General features: G+C 40.1%; 1 protein-coding gene across 1 annotated transcript in view; it reads left to right on the top strand.

Moving 5' to 3' along the window:
- Positions 1-4,608: 4,608 nt before the first annotated feature.
- The window catches only part of LOC109892872 (opioid-binding protein/cell adhesion molecule), a 524,317-nt gene continuing 502,676 nt past the window's right edge, over positions 4,609-26,249 (top strand). Inside the window, exon 1 of the mRNA XM_020485718.2 lies at positions 4,609-4,876. Coding sequence (XP_020341307.1) covers positions 4,816-4,876 — 61 coding nt within the window. The 5' untranslated portion in view covers positions 4,609-4,815. The remainder of the gene's footprint in view (positions 4,877-26,249) is intronic.

Below are 26,249 nucleotides of genomic sequence, written 5' to 3'. Positions count from 1 at the left end.
CACACCAATCTCGAAAAACCATTTCTGCATGGACCTCATTTTGTGCACTCAGGCATTGCCATGCTGCAACAGGAAAGGGCCTTCCCCAAACTTTCCACAAAGGTGGAAGCACAGAAGCGTCTATAATGTCATTGTATGCTGTAGCTTTAAGATTTCCCTTCACTGGAACTAAGGGGCCTAGCGCGAACCATGAAAAAAATCCCCAGATCAACTTTACAGTTGGCACTATGCATTGGGGCAGGTAGTGTCCTCCTGGCATCTACCAAACCCAGATATATCCATCGGGCTGCCAGATGGTGAAGCGTGATTCATCACTCCAGAGTGAGTCCAATGTTCCAGAGTCCAATGGAAGTGATCTTTACAGTGAGCTTTATTTTAACCAACTCTTGGCATTGTGCATGGGGATCTTATACTTGTGTGCGGCTGCTCGGCCATGGAAATCCATTTCATAAAGCTCCCAACGAACAGTTCTGGTGCTGACATTGCTTCCAGAGGCAGTTTGGAACTCTGTAGTGAGTATTACAACCAAGGATTGTGGTTGTAATACAGACATTTTATGAACTGAATTGTTGGACAGGTGGCGTCCTGTGATGGTGCCATGTTGAAAGTCACTGAGCTCTTCAGTAAGGCCATTCTACTGCCAATGTTTGTCTATGTAGATTGCATGGCTGTGTGCTCGAGGTGGAATAGGTTTTGTCGTGCCCTCTTCACGACTGTCTTGGTTTGCTTGGACCATGTTAGTTTGTTGGTGATGTACACGCCAAGGAACTTGAATATTTCAACCTGCCACACTACTGCCCCATCGATGACAATGGTGGCATGCTCAGTCCTCCTTTTTCTGTAGTCCACATTCATCTCTTTTTTCTTGATCACATCGAGAGAGAGGTTGTTGTCCATGCACCACATGGTCAGGTCTTTGACCTCCTCCCTATAGGCTGTCTCGTCGTTGTCGGTGATCAGGCCTACCACTGTTGTGTCATCGGCAAACTTAATGACAGTGTTGTAGTCATGCCTTGCCGTGCAGTCATGAGTGAACAGGGAGTACAGGAGGGAACTGAGCACGCACCCCTGAGGGGCCCTCGTGTTGAGGATAATCGTGGCGAATGTGGGGCGAATGTGCTGTTACTTACCTTTACCATCTGGGGGCGGCCCGTCAGGAAGTCCAGGATCCAGTTGCAGAGGGAGGTGTTTAGTCCCAGGGTCCTTAACTTAGTGATGAGCTTTGAAGGCACTATGGTGTGGAACGCTGAGCTGTAGTCAATGAACAAGATCAGTTTAGTCCTGAACCCATATTTGAAAAAGTAAGTCCCTGTGATAAACTCTGCAGATTCTATTGACATAAATCAGATTTTGAAGTAAGAAAATAAATATTTTGACCAAATGTGTCTTTGTGATGACATGAACTGCTTTATAGTTCCATTCACAAAACGTATGTCAAGTTAATAACTAGTCTGTGTAGAGATATTTCCTGCAAGTTAGTAATGCTAACGGTTTTTGGTTGTAAGGGTCAGGGTTACTTGTAATAACTTGCACAGTTGTATGGCATATGTCATGTGACTCTGTACAGATTCTGCAAAGAGAGAAAGAAGCTACTGGAGAAGGGGTCGAGAGAGCTTCCTCGTGTATAATTTATGCCCATTGTGCCCACTGCTCTCCAGCTGCCTCTCAGTTCACCTCTCCAGCTGCCTCCCAGGCCACCTCTCCAGCCACTTCACAGGGCACCACCCCGCATGTACAGTATCAGGCTGTGGCTGGGAAACACCTGATTACTCTTCTGATTTTAACCCAGTTGATGTATGCCCCTTCCAAAAAGCAGGGCCTTGGAAAATTACAAGAAGGGGTTGGAAGAGGAGAACAACTGTGATTTTGGCGGATAAACCTGTCAAGCAGGCATTGGAAGAAGTGCATCAAAAGTTAAGCACTCAACAACAACAAAAATTGCCCTGCCTTAAAAAACATATGGAAAGAAGCAAGCCAAGACAAACCACACTGAACAACAACAACAAAAACTGTCCTGCTAAAGAAAAAAGCCAAAACCAAGCAGATTGAACCATAACATTCCGATTCCTCCAACGAGGAAAACTTCTGCATTGTGTGCATAGAGCACTTTAACAATTCCAAGTCCAAGGAGGTCTGGGTGCAGTGCTGGGAATGCACATTATGGGCCCACCAAGCCTTTACCACAGGACAGCCATACAGTACCACTGTCACAACTGTGGTACTGAATGTGAACATGTCCAACATTCAGTTACACACACAGACACACCACAAACTTCCATGTGTTTATTTTAGCCTAGTTGGTGTTTGGTTGAGAATGACCATTTAGTGGAGGGTAAAAATGGTTACATTTTATTATTTATATATATATATTTTTTATTCTGCCGAACAAAATGTTAAACATGACAATGTGCTCTCATGGTCTCAATAAAGGCCTCCAATAATTAGTTGAATGTCATGATTTATGCACTTTTTCTTTATTTTACAATTCACCCCACTGTTACAACTAACCCAGACCATGGGGTAAATTGTAACACTTCACTCCTTGTATTTAAGACAACACTATGCATTTACAGTTTGATTTACGTATATAATAACCACACAAATTTGTAAAGGACATATGTCGATTGTTTGTATCACGTTTTGAATACACTGCCATAAATTATCTAAAAGGTGAAAAGTGTTACCATCCCCAGTCTCCCCTAGTGGTGCAAGGGTCAGCTACGCCTGCAATTGCTAATAACCCATCTGCAACCGCCCAAATATATGTGATGAAGTGAAAATCTGAGGCCATCACCCGACCCTAACCGAAAAATATAGAAAATGTGCTGTACTGTAGGCTACAGTCAGAGACAGCAGAACGATTTTTTGACAAGGGGTGCAGTATATTATTTTGCCTAATTTCGATATGTTTCTGTTAATAATTTCAGAAATTTTGGCAGGCTATTTGTTAGTCAACTTGTCTATAATTAAATACATGCAGCTTCTGTTCTGTCATTTTATATGTTGCCACAGAAGACCAAATAAACATTTGCTCACCAGAATAATGTTATAGAATGAATGCTTCAAATTAGTTGACATCGGTAATGTTTTCTCTGTCATCTCTGTTTATTTCTTGAAGCAAATACGATTAGGGACCAGGGAGAAAATACAATAGGTTATAGACATAGACTCAGTGTCCAGATATCAGTTTCCATTTAACCAATCTAAATAGGAGGCTACAGTTCCCTTGACGTGCCATATGCCTATTTGAAGTCACATCTTGTGACAGTCGAATTTGTATAGCACCTCACAACCATCACAGGTATAGGCAATGCAATCATCATCCTCTTTTACCACTTCATCAAATCATTCTCAAACATTACTTTTATGGGCCTCTCTTCTCAGCTCTCCATATCGCAGCTTTCCTCTTATTAAATGAAACTCCGACATTGTCCTTTTTGCCTCAGTGTAACTACGTTAACCTTTTCTGCCTGTTTCCAAAGGCGTTTGGATGTAGGCTATTTGGGGCTCGTAAAGTTAGGCCCCAAAGTTTAGGCTTACACACTAATGCCAAATAGCCTAAAAATAATGAAAGAAAAACCTCAATGTAGCCTATAGATATATAGATTTTGATGTAATGTTTTTGCTTTATTCAACCCTACGGATATATATCCGTGGGGACTGCAGGTTATGAATCAGTTATGAGTCAACCTGCGCATCACTACCTGATAGTTCCTAAAAAAAAAAGCCAAAAGCAAATTTGATCACATTTCTGTAGAGGTGTGGGAAGCATGTGGCAGTGACTTTTCCCCCAAAAATAATGCATGCTGCCTTATTGTGCCGAACACTGGCCGCGCATTCTGCATGATTGATTGCCCTTTAGAACAATTGAAAGTAAATGCTACACTCTACACTTCTATGCAAAATACGAATTGTTGTTCAATATTTTATTTATCAATACATTCTTGTGTTTCTATCTCCTGCCTTTGTCAGTATACTATAGGCTCTGAAATGAAATAGACTAGGCTATGATGTCGCGCTCCTAATATCGCACAGCAATTCTGTAGCCTACCCATATTGTCACATAGGCTACTGTCTAGGCTACCCGTCTATTTACTTTGGAGCATGCTTGGGTATTGAATGACCAATTAATCAATTTGTTGTGTATCCGGAATAATTTAAACCAATTATGTCAGCAAAGAGAGACGTCCTGCAATATGATTATGATTTAGGCATATAGGCTGTAATATAAGAAAAATAAATATTAGACGACATCCTGCTATGCGATCTACCAATGTCGAATGCATCTGTTTAATCATTCCGCCTACGTTTTAATGTTTTTGCCTAAAATTATTATAATTTCCTGTCCATCAAACACCTCCCATTTTCCCCAAACGAACAATAAGCATTTTGCTTGCAATACATCTGATAAACCTTCTAGAAGTTGTGCGCACGAATGGTGTGAGATTGGCGTGGAGATATGCACACTTCCCTTCAAGTTCAAAACGGATAAATACCAACCTTTGCGGGAAAACTGGCGCACACAAGATTTTGAGTATTTTTGTGCGCACGCACCTTTGATAAATGAGGCTCCTGGACAGCAGCGTCTTTGTAAGCCACTGGAAGCCTATCCAAGCAGCCTCTTACAAATCACGACCAATACATTAGTGAAGGAGGGACTTGGTACTGCTTGTGTTGGTGGCTGCTTTACAGTCAGAGGGACCGGGACTTAGTCTGGTACACTTCACTTTTCCCAGGATTTGCTTTTATAGTAGCCTATCTGAGCGACAACACCATCTTCTACTACTACACAGATAAACGACCGGTCAAATCACCATGAAGAATCCTATGTTCTGGGTTTTGCTGACAGGAATGACCATTCTTCTGCTTCAACAAGGTAGGCTATTTTAATTTTGCTGGATAAATGGCAGGTGCCATTAGTGTTATAGCTATTGCATTATCATGTAACATATATTAGGTGAGCGCGCACCTATTCTAGAGATGCGCGCGCTTTTTATATAGGCTATTGTAGACCCCTTACATATTGCGTGGATCCGAGATTTGACATCACATGCCAAAAAAAGTGGCATCGTAGACCAAGCGATTAGTGTGAGACTTGACTGTCATGATGTTGGTGGCCTTAGTTATCAAGCAATTTCGAGGTTTGTCTCACTAGTATAGTTCCAAAGGCTTGTAAACCCAATTATGGCTACATTATGAATATGTCCCATAAAATTGCTTCTTTGATGCAGCAATTCGTCTGTGTCTCTTGATGCACCTTGTGACTCTAACCGCCTATTGACGCATCGTAAATCTCACTCTGACAGGAGGACTTTGCGTAAAGTTCATTAAGTATTAGTGGTTAATCCGCATCTACAACGTGTTCAGGCCATCGAAGTTAAGCCGTGTTAGCCCTCACAGGCAACCCCCGTGATTGGAAATACGACATTTGCTATTAAGGGAGTATCCTAGCCTACTTTATTAGTGACATGTGGCATGCTTCTAATGTTTTCTCTGTAGGCCTAAGTGTTGTGGGCAGCTTCACTGAATGTTTTTCTATTAGCCAACAGGTTGCTTCTTCACATAGTCCATATGTTTTAATATTTTTGTAAATACTGTAGAATCTTTTTACCTGGGACGGTAGGTAGCCGAGAGGGTGTTTGGCCAGTAACCGAAAGAACGCTGGTTCGAATCCCCGAGCCGTCTAGGTAAACAAATCTGTCGATATTCCCGTGAGCAAGGCACTTAACCCTAATCGGTCCTGCAAGTCCCTCTGGATAAGAGTATGGACTAAAATGGAAATGTTATAGACTCCATAAATCTAATTTAATCACCTGTCTTCTTATGCGCCATCATAAGAATGCCAAGGCAAGTGAGAATGGGATACATTAGACAATGTAGGCTAGTGGATGAGCAGTTTGGTAATCTGCTTTTTTGTGTAAGTGACATATGGTATGCCACTTACAAACAAAAGCAGATTACCAAACTGCTCTTCCACTAGCCTACATTGCCTAATGTATCCCATTCTCACTTCCCTTGGCATTCTCGTGATGGCACATTAGAGAGTCACAACAATGTGTAGAGGACAGGGATGTCCTTTGTGGAAAACAGCCCTATGACAATTTCCCCCTCCATGCACTCGGCTCTGTGTGTTGAGAATTGAGTGCATTAGATGAGCACAAGTGGCAAGGCTGTGCCTCGTTGTCTAGGAAGCTGAGCAGGCTTGTGTTTTCCTCCCCTCTACCCCGTCCCTCCTATCCCTTGAGCCTCTCTGTGTGGCTCCGAGGCAGATCTGGCCGAGCGTTGCCAGGATGCAGCACATATTCCTGTGGCGCTCCGGCCAAGATCCTCGCAGGTCCTGTCTATTGTGTCCTCCAGTCCCTCCACCAGCCTGCCTCAGCCAAAGGCGAGAATTATTGGTTGTTAAATCGAAATTTGGAGCAACAGCTGTTGTTCGACTTCCAACCGAGAGTGCGGGGGGGGGGGGGGGGGGGGCATTGTTAGGGTGTTAAGCTTCTCATGTGAAAAGACATGAAGATCATTGCTGATGGGTAGAGTGTCCTTTTCTTATAACATGGCTACTTAATAGAGATCCCCTCCCCTGGCAAAATATGCTGTTTTAGTGCGGCCTCCCTGTGAAAATTTTACATTTGCACATTTTAGCAGACACTTTTATCCAGAGCGACTTAGGGTTAAGTGCCTTGCTCAAGGGCACATCTACCAATTTTTCACATAGTTGGCTAAGGGATTTGACCCAGCGACCTTTCAGCCACTGTTCCAACGCTCTTATCCACTATAGGCTACCTGCCACCCTGTCAGTCTATGCCCACTGTGCCCATCTCTTTGTACACAATGCACATAATACCTTATAGTGCTTTTGAAAAATTCATCAATGAGCATATCACACAGATGGAACACTATTACCAGCCAATCGGACCAATCTGCATTGAAAAGTGATGTTTAAAATTTGACGAGAAAAGAGGAACATGACCAATTCACATTGAAAAGTGAGGACGTTATACTGTAGAACCCCAGAAATGACCTATTATTTTCCTTTGCTTTAAGTTGTGTGATTTTGTTGCAAGAAAGTGCCATCTTATTGGGTTCGCCCTCATTTTTCCAAAGTGACACTTCCCCTGTGCTTCCCAGCACAACATGTTATTAAGCAAATTAGGTGCATTAGGTGCACATGAGGATCGTGAATAATTTACACCGGTTACTACCCAGATGTGAAATTGCCACTTTGCCCGTTTCATCAAAATAACAACAGGGCTTGCTCATTTCCTGAAGGCGCAAATTATAAGTGAGATGTTTTTAGAGGTCATACTTATAATAGTGGCACATTTGTCACTGTTGTTTGGGACAATTTATTGTCGCAGCATTACAGTATTATAGCACAGTATTTCAACACTCATACTTGTTTGTAACTTGTTGATGTGCTTGTGCTCTGTAGACACTTCCTTGTCATTCAAATCCAATCATATATAAATGTGTCTATTGAAACACCATCAGGTATGCATCAGAGATGGTCTGTAAACCCGATTGCATGATGAGCAACCTTGTCTGAGACCTGACTTGTGTTAGCTCCCCGAGTGAATGTCTAAGCTTTAGCTCAGGGGACTAACACAGTCTTGTAGCACGCAGGAGACAAACCCTGGTTGGTCACATATAGAATCTGATAATTATCAGGAAAAATATTCACAATTGTAACGGCAGATTTCCTCTTCGTCCGAAGAGGAGTAAGGATCGGACCAAGATGCAGCGTGGTAAGTGTTCATGACGATTTATTAAAAATGAACTGAACACTGAAATACAAAACAATAAACGATGTGATGAAAACCAAAACCAAAACAGTACCGTATGGCGACAAACACTCACACAGAAACAAACACCCACAAACCAACAGTGAAACCCAGGCTACCTAAGTATGATTCTCAATCAGAGACAACTAACAACACCTGCCTCTGATTGAGAACCATACTAGGCTGAACACAAAAACCAACATAGAAAAACCAACAGACTGCCCACCCCAACTCACGCCCTGACCATACTAAATAAAGACAAAACAAAGGAAATAAAGGTCAAAACGTGACAACAATGCTTAAGCCTACCCTTTGGCATGACATTGACAATGCTATTGACTGCCATAAAAGTATACTCACTATTCAAATGGGATGTCGATATTTTATCAGTAAATAGCTAAGAAATATGATGCGAAAAGATAAAAAATATTTGCTTCCTGCAGGTTTATTAACATAAACCCTTCACATAAAATCCATATTAATTTACCGTGTGCACAAATTGCATTCAGAAGCGGGATTATCAATGTGCTGAATTAGCCCCGTCCTCATTGCAATTGGCGCTGCACTTCCTTGAAAGAAAAAAATGCTGCACTGTCATTACGCCACATTATTATTGTTATTATTTGTATTTATTTTTTTACAATTTAAAAAAAATTGTTTTTCCACAGCGCCCCACAAACAACACAAAACAAAGACAAAAATCCCACTGTACAACACATTCCCCAAGGTGATCAACATATGGTTTCCCAACTTTTGGGGTTGTGTTTAACTTTATAATATACACTGAACAAAAACTTAAAACGCAACATGTAAAGTGTTTCATGTGCTGAAATAAAAAATCCCAGAAATGTTCCATACACACAAAAAGCTTATTTAGATTAAAAAAATTGCACAAATGTATATACATCCCTGTTAGTGAGCATTTCTCCTTTGCCAAGATACTCCATCCATTTGATTTATTTAACTAGGCAAATCAGTTAAGAACAAATTCTTATTTTCAATGACAGCCTAGAAACAGTGGGTTAACGGCCTTGTTCAGGGGCAGAACGACAGATATTACCTTGCCAGGATTCGATTTTGCAACCTTTCGGTTACAAGTCTAACGCTCTAACCACTAGGCTACCTGCTGCCCCATTTGACAGGTGTGGCATATCAAGAAGCTGATCAAACAGCATGATCATTACCCAGGCACACCTTGAGCTGGCCATGATAAAAGGCCACTCTAAAATGTGCAGTTTTGTCACACAACACAATGCCACAGCTGTCTCAAATTTTGAGGGTGTGTGCAATTGGCATGCTGACTGCAAGAATGTCCACCAGAGATATTGCCAGATAATTGAATGTTAATTTCTCTACCATAAGCCACCTCCAGCATAATTTTTTCATTTTAGAATTTGGCAGTACTTTCAATCGGCCTCACAACTGTGCATGGCGTCTTGTGGGCGAGTGGTTTGCTGATGTCAACATGCCCCATGATGGCGGTGGGGTTATGGTATGGGCAGGCATAAACTACAGACAAAAACACAATTGCATTTTATTGATGGCAATTTGAATACACAAAAATACTGTGACGAGATCCTGTTGCCCATTGTGAAGCCCATTTTTTAAAGATATCTGTGCACAACAGATGCATATATGTATTCTCAGGCATGTGAAATCCATATATTAGTGCCTAATGAATTTATTTCAATTGACTAATTTCCTCATATGAACTGTAACTCAGTAAAATATTTTAAATGGTTGCTTGTTGCAATTATATTTTTGTTCAGGATACAAAATCTAACGGTATATAGCTAGATTGTTAATTTCAAATATAGTTTCTGTGACCAATGATTCTCCTCAATTTCTTACTTTAGATCTGTATCCCATTTTTTCCTTATAGGTTCTGAACCATAAGGTAGAGTTTCAATCAACCCTTGATATAACTTGGAAATCATCTTCTTTTGGTAATTCAAAAATATTTCAATTGATTGAATAATCCTCACATAATGTTTCACATGTAATGTATAATATGTAGCCTACGGCAGGTGATCCAATGTCTCGTTATTTTTTTATATTTTTTTTCTTATTGTATGTTTGTTTATATAATTATTATAATTATTTATTTTTGTTACGCTCGTCTGTTACTGTCACTTTGTCCTATCGTTGTCTAATATCTTTTCACTTTTGTTTTGAATGTTCTTAATTGGAAAATGCAAAAATAAAATATTTAAAAATCTAATATTTCTGAGTTGTAAGATAGGACAGATAAGATGACGCCGACAGATATGGCAGCTCTGCATCCAGCTCTTAAGCAACTTTGCAGTATTTTGTTTTTTTGTGTGTTATTTCTTACATTATTAGCCCAGAATTTGTTTTGTGTTATTACACACAGCGGGAAATACATTTTGGATATCAGAGCGTGTCACGGTCGTTATAATGAGGAGACAAAGGCGCAGCGTGATAAGAGTACATTCTTCTTTTAATTAAACGAAGAACACTTAACAAACTAGCAAAATAACAAAACAAACGTGACGCTATGATAAACGGAGTGCTGACATGAAACTACACATAGACATTAACCCACAAAACCTAAATGGAAAATGGCAACCTAAATAGGATCCCCAATCAGAGACAACGATAAACAGCTGTCTCTGATTGGGAACCAATTCAGGCCACCATAGACCTACATATACCTAGACATTAAACCCCATAGATTTACAAAAACCCTAGACAGGACAAAAACACATGAATATAAATTCATAAAAAATCCTACAATGTGATTTTCTGGATTTTTTCCCCCTCATTGTCTGTCATAGTTGAAGTGTACCTATGATGAAAATTACAGGCCTCTCTCATCTTTTTAAGTGGGAGATCTTGCACAATTGGTGGCTGACTAAATACTTTTTTGCCCCACTGTACATGTAGGAAAGAACTCGAATACAATAAATAACTGAAACGTTATGTTGGCAACTGCATGTTATGGCAAATATCAGATTTAGACAAACAAACATAGCGAAACAAAGTGACCATGGACCAAGTTTCAGGCTGCTAATAGTGATGGGGGAAAAAATCGATACAGTTACATATCGGAAATATTATTTTTTAACAATATATCGTATTATTTTGATAATGTCGCAATATTATTTTGTGCTAGTTGGCTGTAACTGTTTGGAACATCAAATCACAATAAAATCACAGAGTCGAATCGCAACACGTATCTTATCGGCAACTAAGTATCGTGATAATATTGTATTGTGAGGTCCCTGGCAATACCCAGCCCTACAGTAGTTGCTAACAAACATTGTCAAGTTCAGTGGTGTGGTCTCTTGGCGTGTGGTATGGTTTAATAAAGCAGGAAGACTGATTAATAATCCATGCAGAGGACGACTTCAGAGCAGGCCATTCATGGGTTGTCATGTCAAAGGAATGCTCAATGTAGTCCTGCCATCCAGGACCTCTACACCAGGTGGTGACAGGGGAAGGCCCCACATTTCTTTCTTTCTCCAGCCACCCAAGCCATAGACTGTTCTCTCTGCTACTGCACGGCAAGCGGTACCAGTGCACCAAGTCTGGAACCAACAGTACCCTGAACAGCTTCTATCCCCAAGCCATAAGACTGCTAAATAAGACTGCTGAATAACTAATCAAATGGCTACCCGGGCTACCTGCATTGACCCTTTTTTGCACCAACTCTCTTGCACTGACTCTATGCACACACGCTGGACTCTACCCACACATACTTACACTGACACCCCAATACACACACACACACACACACACACACACACACACACACACACACACACACACACACACACACACACACACACACACACACACACACACACACACACACACACACACACACACACACACACACACACACACACACACTACATATACCCACACATACATAACATGTGCACACATGCATACTGACGACACACACTCACACACACATGCTTTCACACTCACCACATACGGTCTCTTATCTATCCTGTTGCCAATTCACTTTACCACTACCTATATGTACTGTACATCAAATCAAATCAAATTTATTTATATAGCCCTTCGTACATCAGCTGATATCTCAAAGTGCTGTACAGAAACCCAGCCTAAAACCCCAAACAGCAAGCAATGCAGGTGTAGAAGCACGGTGGCTAGGAAAAACTCCCTAGAAAGGCCAAAACCTAGGAAGAAACCAGGCTATGTGGGGTGGCCAGTCCTCTTCTGGCTGTGCCGGGTGGAGATTATAACAGAACATGGCCAAGATGTTCAAATGTTCATAAATGACCAGCATGGTCGAATAATAATAAGGCAGAACAGTTGAAACTGGAGCAGCAGCACGGTCAGGTGGACTGGGGACAGCAAGGAGTCATCATGTCAGGTAGTCCTGGGGCATGGTCCTAGGGCTCAGGTCAGTTGAAACTGGAGCAGCAGCACAGCCAGGTGGACTGGGGACAGCAAGGAGTCATCATGTCAGGTAGTACTGGGGCATGGTCCTAGGGCTCAGGTCCTCCGAGAGAGAGAAAGAAAGAGAGAAGGAGAGAATTAGAGAACGCACACTTAGATTCACACAGGATACAGTGGTTACATACAGTGGTTCTTCCTGTAAAAGTTGTGTCATACTGCCGCAGAATTCTATGGCACGTTATTTAATTCTCAGCCATTGTTGCCATGCTAGTTAGTGCTAGTTTGACCACCAGAGGGCATCTTTGAGAAGCATTTGATAGTCTTCAATATTGGTGGTACAAGAGAATTTAAAACCTTTTTTGTAAGAACATAGTATATGGGATTGATTAACTTCTTGAGTGTAGGGGGCAGGATTTTCATTTTTGGCAAAAAATGTACCCATTTGAAACTACCCATTTCTCAGGCCCAGAAACTAGAGTATGCATATAATTGTCGGATCAGGATAGAAAACACTTTAAAGTTTCCAAAACCGTCAAAATATTGTCTGTGAGTATAACAGAACTGATATTGCAGATGAAAACCTGAGGGGAAAAAACAAATCAAAGTGCTGTTTTTCCTGAAAGCACTCTGTTCCATTGGATGCCTCCATTTAAAAGGATATCAACCAGATTCCTTTTCCTATGGCTTCCCCAAGGCGTCAACAGTCTTTAGACATAGTTTCAGGCTTTTATTTTGAAGAATGAGTGAGAAAGATAACATTGCGTCAGTGGATAGCTGGGTGTTCGCAGAGTTTTTCTTGCGCAAAAGAGTGGGGCAGCCATTGTCTCTCCCTCTCCTATTGAAAAAGCGATAGTCCCGGTTGATAAATAATCAATTATATATTTTAAAAACAACCTGAGGATTGATTATAAAAAACGTTTGACATGTTTCTGTTAACATTACGGATACTATTTTGAATTTTCGTCTGCGATGTCGTGACCGCTCGAGCCTGTGGATTTCTGAACATAACGCGTCAAACAAATGGAGGTATTTTGGATATAAAAATAATCTTTATGGAACAAAAGGAACATTTATTGTGTAACTGGGAGTCTCGTGAGTGCAAACATCCGAAGATCATCAAAGGTAAGTGATTTAATCTATTGCTTTTGTGACTTTCGTGACCAATCTACTTGGCTGCTAGTGTTTGTAATATTTTGTCTACTCAGAGAGATGTTCTTACATAAACACTTGTTATGCTTTCGCGGAAAAGCTGTATTGAAATCTGACACGCCGTGTCAGCTAAGCTGTGTTTTGCTATAATGCACTTGTGATTTCATGATAATTAAATTTGATTTTGGCGCACTGCAATTCAGCGGGTGTTGATGAAAATGATCCCGCTAAAGGGATGGGTGCGTCAAGAAGTTAAGAAATGTTGCTTAATTCATTTGATTCATATTTTTGTGTTTCTATTCCAAGAAAAATGAAAAACGAAACTCTCAGGATTTCCATTAGGAAAATGTGGCGCTGTACAACCTGACGGTCGGGAGTAGGCTACAGTACTAAAAGCATAACATTTCCACACCCTAAGTGTCATCTAACCAATACCCAAGTGGACCTTTATTTAACAAGGCAAGTCAGTAACCTCTTAAGCCTACGGGGGCGCTATTTCATTTTTGGATAAAAAGACGTTCCCGTTTTAAGCGCAATATATCGTCACAAAAAGATGCTCGACTATGCATGTAATTGGTAGCTTTGGAAAGAAGACACTCTGACGTTTCCAGAACTGCAAAGATTTTCACTGTGAGTGCCCCAGAACTCATGCTACAGGCGAAACCAAGATGTTTCTGCAACCAGGAAATGAACAGGATTTCTGAGGCACCGATTTGCATCATCTCCTTATATGGCTGTGAATGGGACAGGAATGAGCCTGCCCTTTCTATCGTTTCCCCAAGGGGTCTGGAGCATTGTGACGTATTTGCAGGCATATCATTGGAAGATTGACCATAAGAGACTACATTTTCCAAGTGTCCCGCACGGTGTCCTGCGTGGAAATTGATGCGCAAAACTCAGGTGCTGGTATTTTTCCATGGAATTCAGAGAAAAACCATGCTTCCACGAACGGCATATCAATGAAGAGATATGTGAAAAAACACCTTGAGGATTGATTCAAACAACGTTTGCCATGTTTCGGTCGATATTATGGAGTTAATTCGGAAAAAAGTTCGACGTTTTGGTGACTGAATTTTCGGTTCGTTTCGGTAGCCAAATGTGTAGTAACAAAACGGAGCGATTTGTCCTACACAAAGAATCTTTCAGGAAAAACTGGACATCTGCTATGTAACTGAGAGTCTCCTCATTGAAACATCTGAAGTTCTTCAAAGGTAAATTATTTTATTTGATTACTTTGCTGGTTTTTGTGAAAATGTTATGTGCTAAATGCTACGCTAAATGCTACGGCAGCCATCATCACTCTTACACAAATGATTGATTTTCTATGGTTGAAAAGCATATTTTGAAAATCTGAGATGACAGTGTTGTTAAGAAAAGGCTAAGCTTGAGAGCAGGCATATTTATTTCATTTCATTTGCGATTTTGAGAAATCGTTAACGTTGCGTTATGGTAATGAGCCTGAGGGTGTAGTTACGCTACCGGATCCGGTATCGGTAGTTCATAGAGGTTAAGAACAAATTCTATGTACAATGATGGCCTACACCAGCTAAACCTGGATGACGCTGGGCCAATTGCGCGCTGCCCTAAGGGACTTACAATCACGGCCAACCTCGCTAAGAAATACATTTGACGATATAAATTCTCCCCATACTGCCCTTCTTGGAAAGGGTCTATTGTCCTGCTAATATCCTGTAATGGCGCTTGTTCCTCGCCCTCTTCAACGCATCATTCTCCGCCTGACTCTCTGCCAATGACGAGTGACTCTCCGCTAATACCGCCTGGCTCAGGACAATGCATCAGCTGTCACCCGTATCTCTGCCCACAGATAATGTTTCTCTTTCGGATGTTGAGGGTGGAGTTTGGGGTGGGGTGAGGAGTACTGGAAAGGTGTGACTTTCAGGTTACAATAGGCCATAAGTATACAGCAGATCGCCGATTGTCCTCACTTTGATTATGCTGTAACAACATACTGTAGCACCTGGATGACCAGGATCTCTATTCATTTAACGTTTAAAAATACCTAAAGTTGTGTTACAAAAGTAGTTCGAAATATTTTGTTGTGACGTTGCGTTTTTTTGTAAGCTGTTTTTTTCTGGATCAAACATGCTTTATACATGGACATTTTGGATATATATGGACGGAATTAATTGAACAAAAGGACCAATTGTGATGTTTATGGGACATATTGGAGTACCAACAAAAGAAGCTCGTCAAAGGTAATGCATGTTTTATATTTTATTTCAGCGTTTTGTGTAGCGCCTGCAGGGTTGAAATATGCTAACCCCTTTGTTTCCTGCTGGTGCTATCATCAGATAATAGCTTCTTGTGCTTTCTCCGAAAATTATTTAAAAAATCTGACATGTTGGCTGGATTCACAACGAGTGTAGCTTTAATTGAGTATCTTACGTGTGTGATTTAATGAAGGTTTGAATTTTATAGTATTTTATTTGAATCTGGCGCTCTGCATTTTCCCTGGCAATTGGCCAGTTGAGACATTTGCGTCCCGCCTATCCCAAAGAGGTTTTAAGTGAGCAGACTAGGGCTTTCATGAGGAACGGGAAATCTACTGGAGACATTTAAAAAATACTGGTACACTTGGGTATTTTGGTCTTGGACAGTGCTATTCGTAAACACTCTAATCAGATGCTTGTGTTACACCGAACGCAAATGCCTGGGAAAATTAACAGGTACAGTAGGCTACAATACTGTAAAGTAGGCCTAATAGTGCAAAAAAAGAATGCTTAAATAAATCGACTGCTGGTATTTACTGTATGCTGCACATTGTTACGTTGTATTCCATTTCCAGCAAGACTATTCAAGCAATCAACTCGCTAATGGATGAAGATGTGCTATGCAAAGGCCATCAAAATTGCTACAGAAAAAAGGAAGAAGATCAAGCATGCTGAGTTTTTTGCCAGATTTTTTTATAGTAAGTTTAGCTATTTACAAAGCAAAATGTACATAAAATATTGTAGCCTACACCTCATGGACTGCTATGTGTTCCACAATAATTCACTGTTGCCTCCTTTTTCAGGTATCATGGCTCAAGATTTCTTTGAGGAAGAAATCATCAAGCGATATGCTGGACCTTATGTCAGAGAGGTATTTCTGGGACCACATTGTTTCTTTCAAGGTGGAATTCTAGAAATATTTGGTTATGTTTAGGCCTATTTACATGTATATTTCTAGTATTGTACCTAATGTTGCCTGTTAGGCTAAATGTTGTTGTTTTTCTCCTCCAAATGCAGACAATGACTCAAACCAAATTGTGGGATTTACTCACCTACAGTAGCCGGGCTATGAAGAGTCTATTGTCCTGCTAATAGGAAACATTGTTTGCATGATGGGCTATACCTTCTATAGTACAACAGTGCACTTGTGAAAACCTGTTTTTAAATGCCTCCATCTGTCCATCACTACTGTAAATAAAAATAAACGGTGGTAATATTTTTCCTTTTACAGACTATAATACTGTACATGGCATCTAGGTCATTTTCATTTCTCTTAGGATTAAACCTTAAATATAACAACAGTTTTAGTAAGTATTATGCTACAGTTCAGTTACAGCTTGTTCTGATCAAGTAGAAACAAAAAAGTGTATTTTTATTTTTATTTATTTTACCTTTATTTAACCAGGCAAGTCAGTTAAGAACACATTCTTATTTTCAATGACGGTTACTAGTCCAACGCTCTAACCACTAGGCTACGCTGCCGTTGCACCACAAATGTGAATTAATATTTACAAAACCATTTACAATTTACAATTTACACATTACAAAATTAAAAAATGTTAACTAGGCAAGTCAGTTAAGAACAAATTCTTATTTACAATGACGGCCTACCCCGGCAAACCCAGATGACGCTGGGCCAATTGTGTGCCGACCTATGGACTCCCAATCACAGCTGGGTGTGATAAAGCCTGGATTCAAAGCAGGAACTATAGTGATGCCTCTTGCACTGAGATGCAGAGCCTTAGACCACTGCGCCACTCGGGGGCCATAACCAATATGACCAATATATATATATATTTTTTCAGGACATTAACCTTGTGTGTTCTCTTGTTTTCTACTGTTCTGTAGTTACGACCCAATGATTCGTCTGACAAACAAAGACATTTGTGTCCTGCAGGCCCAGGCATGGATCAAAGCTGGCGAGAGTATTTGTTTCATTATTTTATTTAAGAAAGCATAAAGATGTTGATGAAGAAGCCACATTTTTCTCCGGATCCATCGTCATTGGTATTCTGTCGAACCATGCATTTTTTCAGTGCGGCCCGATGTCCAGCCCTTTGTACACTGATCTCCACGGATGGTTGTTGGCATGGTTGTGTGCTCTCCAAAAACGCATTCACGTTTTTAGTACACAATTATCGATTGTATTACACAGTATGCCTACACATTGATAGGCAATATACATTTTTTTTAATGAAAATGCACTAAAAAACAAAATATCTTTAATTTTGGTGATCCTCACAGCTCCGGGTCATAATGGATGGATGGTTGGCGTATTTCATATTCCGATGTATTGAACAAATGTATTAAATACAATCATTTATCATTCTCACTCTCGGACTGGAAACGTTAATTGCAGAGTTCACGATCTCATTTTAATTTTCCTTGTTAAAGAATAACGATATTTTTGAGAATATTTTGTTTTCAAATAACCGAAAGTGAGCGATTAAGGCCCCATCCACAAAGTTTTTAATGCTGATCAATTGCCTTGCACAAAGTATCAAAATACAAAGAGGTGTTGGCAAGAGTCTATTGTCCTGCTAATAGCCATAATGGCGCTGTACAACGTGACCAGTCGGAAGTAGGCTACAGTACGAGCAAAATAATCCTAACATTTCCACACCCTAATTGTAGTCTTACCAATACACAAACAGAGATTCAGTGAAAATAAAAAAAATCTTGTTGATTTATCAAGACCAGTCCCCATGCTCGTCTCAAAGCACCTCTGTCTTGGCCTCTGAATTCTGTCTTTTCCCCCATTCCACTTGCCTTTTCCATTAATTTTGAAAGAGTACTTTCCAGGAAGTAACAATTTGTTTACCTTCATTAGCCTACTTTGTTCCAATATTTCTGTCATTCAGTGATATTTATTCCCATAATAATTCGGTATGGATCCATATGGAAAATGACATGCGCAAGAGACAGTGGTAATATTTTTCTTTTTAGAAACTATAATACATGTTGTCCAGGTCAGGATAACCAAAACATTGCTTTATTGAAGACTATCAAAAAGAATGTTGGCACTTCTTTATTTTGATCAAAATCAAATCAAATCAAATCAAATTTATTTATATAGCCCTTCGTACATCAGCTGATATCTCAAAGTGCTGTACAGAAACCCAGCCTAAAACCCCAAACAGCAAGCAATGCAGGTGTAGAAGCACGGTGGCTAGGAAAAACTCCCTAGAAAGGCCAATACCTAGGAAGAAACCTAGAGAGGAACCAGGCTATGTGGGGTGGCCAGTCCTCTTCTGGCTGTGCCGGGTGGAGATTATAACAGAACATGGCCAAGATGTTCAAATGTTCATAAATGACCAGCATGGTCGAATAATAATAAGGCAGAACAGTTGAAACTGGAGCAGCAGCACAGTCAGGTGGAAGTTGAAACTGGAGCAGCAGCATGGCCAGGTGGACTGGGGACAGCAAGGAGTCATCATGTCAGGTAGTCCTGGGGCATGGTCCTAGGGCTCAGGTCAGTTGAAACTGGAACAGCAGCATGGCCAGGTGGACTGGGGACAGCAAGGAGTCATCATGTCAGGTAGTCCTGGGGCATGGTCCTAGGGCTCAGGTCCTCCGAGAGAGAGAAAGAAAGAGAGAAGGAGAGAATTAGAGAACGCACACTTAGATTCACACAGGACACCGAATAGGACAGGAGAAGTACTCCAGATATAACAAACTGACCCCAGCCCCCCCGACACATAAACTACTGCAGCATAAATACTCAAAAGCCATGAATACGTGAATCACTCAGCTTTATGTAGGTTCCGAGGCTATATGACTGTGCCATAAACTTGATTATTTAGTAGACACCACTTGCTATATTCAGTCAACAAATACACTACCGTTCAACATTTTGGGGTCACTTAGAAATGTCCTTGTTTTTTAAAAGAAAATCACATTTGTTGTCCATTAAAATAACATCAAATTGATCAGAAATACAGTGTAGCCATTGTTAATGTTGTAAATGACTATTGTAGCTAGAAACTGCCTATTTTTAATGGAGTATCTACATAGGCATACAGAGGCCCGTTATCAGCAACCATCACAGAGAATAGGTCAAAGCAATATGGTGGATGCCTATATTGAGCCATTGTTGTAATCTGTTCAGGTCTTTCAGTATGGATGAAAGGGGGGAGATGAGGGGAGGAAGCCACTTTCGAGACGGCGCCATATGTTTCCTCAGTCCTCATCCACCCTAACAGTTGGGCGTCTTCACTCAATAATTTTCTCTGTCAGCCGAACATCCCTACCAGTGGGAAAAGTGCCTTTTTTTGCATTTGGATCTGTCCTAGTGAAGCGGGACTGAAGAGGTGGCCGTTATCGTGGACCAGATGGCAGAGTTAGCCGTTTGCTAGCACATGGTCAATGCAGTTAATCCCTATATGTCTGTGGTTGCTGGGAGCCTGCCCAGCGCTGGTCCGTTTGGTTGCAGGGAATGGGATAGGGCCGATATTTCAATTAGTGCTATCACTGATTGTGCTGGAAATCTCTTGGCAAATGCTTCGTCATTGGCAGTCTGCGAGAGTGTCATTAGGAGGCTTTTGAGGCACTGGAGACTTAGAGTAGTGTTTGAAAGTTGTGAGATGATGACACAAACCACGTTTCCATCTAGCCATTTCATGTGGATGAATTACCTGAAGCATGAAAAAAAGTCACAACTGGGCTGATGGAAACATGAAATACTGGTACAAGATTATAAAGGCAGACAGACAATTAGTTCGTATGACATGGTGGGACCTTTTTCTGTCGGTAAAAAATGAATTATGCGAGAAAGGGCAGGTATTATTCTGGTGACATGATGTTTGATGCTTGGAATCGTTTGACAAATACAAAAAATATTGTTCTTATCCATAAGAATCTCATAATGCAGATAGCCTACCCGCACTGTATATACGAGCTGTTGGCTAGAGCGCATATGCCCAGACCTGAGTGGGCAAATTTGCTATATACTGCAAAAGTTTCTGTGACAAAAAATGTTGAAAATGTGATGGAAACTCATTTAATTTAATATTCGGTACAATGTGAATGTAAATATATTTTACGGCAAAGGTAATTTTTTGTGCACTACATCTTAACGCACAGCCTTTTATCCTCAAAACTTCAAATTGTTTGATGCAGATTTTAAAATATTAGCATTAAACCCGTTGCAAGTCGGAAGTTTACATACACCTTAGCCAAATACATGTAAACTCAGTTTTTCACAATTCCTGAATTTAAACCTGGGTGAAAATTGCATCTTAGGTCAGTTAGGATCACCAGTTAATTTTTCAGAATGTGAAATGTCAGAATAATAGTAGAGAGAATGATTTATTTCAGCTTTTATTTCTTTCATCACATTCCCAGTTGGTCAGAAGTTTACATACACTTAATTCGTATTTGGTAGCATTGCCTTTAAATTGTTTAACTTGGGTCAAACGTTTCAGGTAGCCTTCCACAAGCTTCCCAAAATAAGTTGGGTGAATTTTGGCCCATTCCTCCTGACAGAGCTGTAACTGAGTCAGGTTTGTAGGCCTCCTTGCTCACACACGCCTTTTCAGTTCTGCCCACACATTTTCTGTAGGATTGAGGTCAGGGCTTTGTGATGGCCACTTTAATACCTTGACTTTGTTGTCCTTAAGCCATTTAGCCACAACGTTGGAAGTACGCTTGGGGTCATTGTCCATCTGGAAGACCCGTTTGCGACCAAGCTTTAACTTCCTGACTGATGTCTTGAGATGTTGCTTCAATTTATGCACTTAATTTTCCCACCTCATGATGCCATCTATTTTGTGAAGTGCACCAGTCCCTCCTGCAGCAAAGCACCCCCGCAACATGATGCTGCCACCCCCGTGCCTCACGGTTGGGGTGGTGTTCTTCGGCTTGCAAGCCTCCCCTTTTTCCTCCAAACATAATGATGGTCACTATGGCCAAACAGTTCTATTTTTGTTTCATCAGACCAGAGGACATTTCTCCAAAAAGTACGATCTTTGTCCCCATGTGCAGTTGCAAAAGGTAGTCTGGGTTTTTTATGGAGGTTTTGGAGCAGTGGCTCCTTCCTTGCTGAGCGGCCTTTCAGGTTATGTCGATATAGGACTCGTTTTACTGTGGATATAGATACTTTTGTACCTGCATCTTCACAAGGTCCTTTGCTGTTGTTCTGGGATTGATTTGCACTTTTCGCACCAAAGTACGTTCACCTCTAGGAGACAGATGGCTTCGTGGTCCCATGGTGTTTATACTTGCATACTAATGTTTGTACAGATGAACATGTTAACTTCAGGCGTTTATATTGCTCCCAAGCATGAACCAGACTTGTGGAGGTCTACCATTGTTTTCTGAGGTCTTGGCTGATTTCTTTTGATTTTCCCATGATGTCAAGCAAAGAGTCACTGAGTTTGAAGGTAGGCCTTTAAATAAATCCACACCTACAGTTGACTCAAATTATGTCAATTAGCCTTTCAGAACCTTCTAAAACCATGACATCATTATCTGGAATATTCCAAGCTGTTTAAAGGCACAGTCAACTTAGTGTATGTAAACCTCTGACCCACTGAAATTGTGATACAGTTAATTATAAGTGAAATAATCTGCCTGTAAACAGCTGTTGGAACAATTACTTGTCATGCACAAAGTAGATGTCCTTACCAACTTTCCAAAACTATAGTTTGTTAACAATAAATCTGTGGAGTGAAAAACAAGTTTTAATGACTCCAACCTAAGTGTATGTGGTCTGATGAGTCCAATTTTTTATTTTTGCTTCCAAGTGCCATGTTTTTGAGAGACTCAGAGTAGGTGAAGCAACGGAGGAGGAGGTGTGATGGTGCTTTGCTGGTGACACTGTCGGTAATTTATTTAGAATTCAAGGCTCACTTAACCAGCATGGCTATGACAGAATTCTGCAGCAATACACCATCCCATGGCATTAGTGGGACTATCATTTGATTTTCAACAGGACAATGACCCAAAACACACCTCAAAGCTGTGAAGGGGAGTGATGGAGTGCTGCATCAGATGACCTGGCCTCCACAATCAACCGACCTCATCCCAATTGAGATGGTTTGGATGAGTTGGACTGCAGAGTGAAGGAAAAGCAGCCAACTATTGCTTAGTATATGTGGAAACTCCTTCAAGACTGTTGGAAAAGCATTCATGGTGAAGCTGGTTGAGAGAATGCCAAGAGTGTGCAAAGCTGTCAACAAGGGTGGCTACTTTGAATAATCTAAAATCTAAAATATACACTACCGTTTAAAAGTTTGGGGTCACTTAGAAAGGTCTTTGTTTTTGAAAGAAAAACGTTAAGATAACATCAAATTGATCAGAAATACAGTGTAAACATTGTTAATGTTATAAATGACTTTTGTAGCTGGAAACGGCTGATTTTTTATGGAATATCTACATAGGTATACGAGGCCCATTATCAGCAACCATCCCTCCTGTGTTCCAATGGCACATTGTGTTAACTAATCCAAGTTCATAATTTTAAAAGCCTAATTGGTCATTAGAAAACCCTTTTGCAATTATGTTAGCACAGCTGAAAACTGTTATTCTGATTAAAGAAGCAATAAAACTGTCCTTTCGACTAGTTGAGTATCTGGAGCATTAGCATTTGAGGGTTCGATTACAGGCTCAAAATGGCCAGAAACAAATAACTTTCTTCTGAAACTCGTCAGTCTATTCTTGTTCTGAGAAATTAAGACTATTCCATGTGAGAAATTGCCAAGCAACTGAATATCTCATAAAACGATGTGTTCTACTCCCTTCACAGGCTCTAACCAGAATAGAGAGGAGTGGGAGGCCCAGGTGCAAAAAAAATCTGCGGTTTCCAGCTACAATAGTCATCTACAACATTAACAATGTTTACACTGTATTTCTGATTTGATGTTATTTTAATGGACAAAAAAATATGCTTTTCTTTCAAAAACAAGGACATTTCTAAGTGACCCCAACCTTTTGAACTGTAGTTTATTTTGATTTGTTGAACACTTCTTTGGCTACTACATGATTCCATATATGTTATTTCATCGTTTTGGTGTCTTCACTTATTCTACAATTTAGAAAATAGTAAAAATAAAGAAAATTCCTGAAATTAGTAGGTGTGTCAACTTTTGACTGGTACTGTATGTGTCCAGATATGTTGGCCTTGGTAATGTATTTCTGACCTGTCAGGAAAATCAACATATTGTTTTGTAATATTGAGACTTAATTTTGTTAATGTGGTGTTGACATATGGATCTTCTGCATTATGTAAAGTATATTGCCGAACAGAAATTAGTTAGGCTTGGAAGTTTACAGATTTTGTGTGTATTCATATGTGCACACGTGGATACATACAGTGAGCACATTTTTTGTTATTTTGGCTCTGTACTCCAGCACTTTGGATTTAAATGATATAAAGACTATGAGGTTAAAGTGCAGACTGTCAACTTTCGGGTGAACCATTTAGAAATTACTGCACTTTTTGTAAATAGTCCTCCCATTCTATTGGGACAAATTCACTTACATGTGTATTAACCTTTTGTGACTAGGGGGCAGTATTTTCATTTTTTTTTTAAATAACGTTCCCGTAGTAAACAGGATATTTTGTCAGGACAAGATGCTAGAATATGCATATAATTGACAGCGTAGGATAGAAAACACTCTAAAGTTTCCAAAACTGTAAAAATATTGTCTGTGAGTATAACAGAACTGATGTTGCAGGCGAAAGCCTGAGAAAAATCCAATCAGAAAGGGACTCTTATTTAGAAAGCTCTGGGTTCCAATGCGTCCCTATTGAGCAGTGAATGAGATATCAACCAGATTCCTTTTTCTATGGCTTCCCTAATGTGTCTAGTGTCACAATACATATTTTCAGGCTTTTATTTTGAAAAATGAGCCTGAACATCAACATTGCTTCAGTGGTCAGCTGAAGTCTCTCAGAGTGTTTGGTGCGTAAAGGACAAATGCGGCAATTGTTTCTCTCTATCCTACCAAGAAGCCACCAGTCCTTGTTGATATATTATCGAATAGATATTTGAAAAACAGCTTGAGGCTTGATTATAAACAACGTTTACCATGTTTCTGTCGATATTATGGCGTTAATTTTGAACATTTTTTGCCGTTTTCGTGACTGCAATTTCTGGGCGATTTCTCAGCCAAACGTGAAGAACAAACGGAGCTATTTCGCCTACAAAAATAATATTTTTAGAAAAAAGGAACATTGGCTATCTAATTGGGAGTCTCGTGACTGAAAACATCCGAAGCTCATCAAAGGTAAACTATTTAATTTGATTGCTTTTCTGATTTCCGTGACCAAGTTACCTGCTGCTAGCTGGACAAAATGCTATGCTAGGCTATCGATAAACTTACACAAATGCTTGTCTAGCTTTGGCTGTAAAGCATATTTTGAAAATCTGAGATGACAGGGTGATTTACAAAAGGCTAAGCTGTGTCTCAATATATTTCACTTGTGATTTTCATGAATAGGAATATTTTCTAGGAATATTTATGTCCGTTGCTAATTATGCTAATTAGTGTCAGTCGATGATTATGCTCCCTCATGCGGGATGGGGAGTCACTATTGTATTAAAGTAGTCAAAGCTTAGTATTTGGTCCCGTATTCCTAGCACATCATTACATCAAGCTTGTAACTCTACAAACTTGTTGGATGCATTTGCTGTTTTTTTTTGGTTGTGTTTCAGATTATTTTGTGCCCAATAGAAATTAATGGTAAATTATGTATTGCGTCATTTTGGGGTCACTGTTTTTGTTAATAAGAATAGAATATGTTTCTAAACACTTCTACATGAATGTGGATGCTACTATGATGACGGGTAGTGAATAGTGAATAATGATGAGTGAGAAAGTTACTGATGCACTAATATCATACCCCCAAGATACATTAACCTCTCACCATTACAATAACATGGGAGGTTAGAGGTATGATATTCATCCCTCTTTAACTTTCTCCCTCATTATAGTATTCATTGTATAATTTCTAATTCAAAGTGCTGGAGTATAGAACCAAAACAACAAAAAATGTTTTACTGTCCCAATACTTTTGGAGCTCACTGTATGTGTGTGTGGTGGAATCATGCAATGCTAGTGATTTGTGTCACACCCCCAAGAGTGGAGCGCCAGCATTACTCAGGCAAATCATGTTAATAATATTTTTTTGCACTATATCATCATATCAACAGCTGTCATAGATGAGCCCCAATGGCATTTACAAACATAATTAGGCTGTATGTGGGGATGCTTATATGGATGTGCTGTCAATCTGTATTGGTTGCCTCAGCAGGCATCCCTGAGCCCTTATTGTGTAGGAAGATCTCCTTAAGCTAACACTGTGATATTATGTTGTCAACTGATGGGTTTTACGTTCACTGGACCAATACGTTCATATTGTTATAGCATGTATAGCATGTATGGATAACAGATTTAATGCTGTGGTTGCGTGATATCTTGATATGAATAGGCCATTGTCAAAGGTGACCACACTCAATAATCAGCTCTAGTTAATGGTGGTCCTCCTGTGGTAAAAGGGTCATTGGCGGCATGCTCAATCAATACAGAGATTGGCTCATCGAGTTGTTGTCTATGGTTTCACATTAGTGAGATTCAACTAATCTGTATTCATTCCTTGGAAATCTTTTTCAAGTTTCTCCATCTGTTTTGTTAGTAAAATTGCAATGTCTCTAGAGAAATATTAGACCTAATACTGAAAAATATATAATTA

The sequence above is a fragment of the Oncorhynchus kisutch genome, linkage group LG6, assembly GCF_002021735.2.
Source record: "Oncorhynchus kisutch isolate 150728-3 linkage group LG6, Okis_V2, whole genome shotgun sequence".
Lineage (NCBI taxonomy): Eukaryota > Metazoa > Chordata > Actinopteri > Salmoniformes > Salmonidae > Oncorhynchus > Oncorhynchus kisutch.
This window is presented reverse-complemented; position numbering and strand designations above follow the sequence as displayed.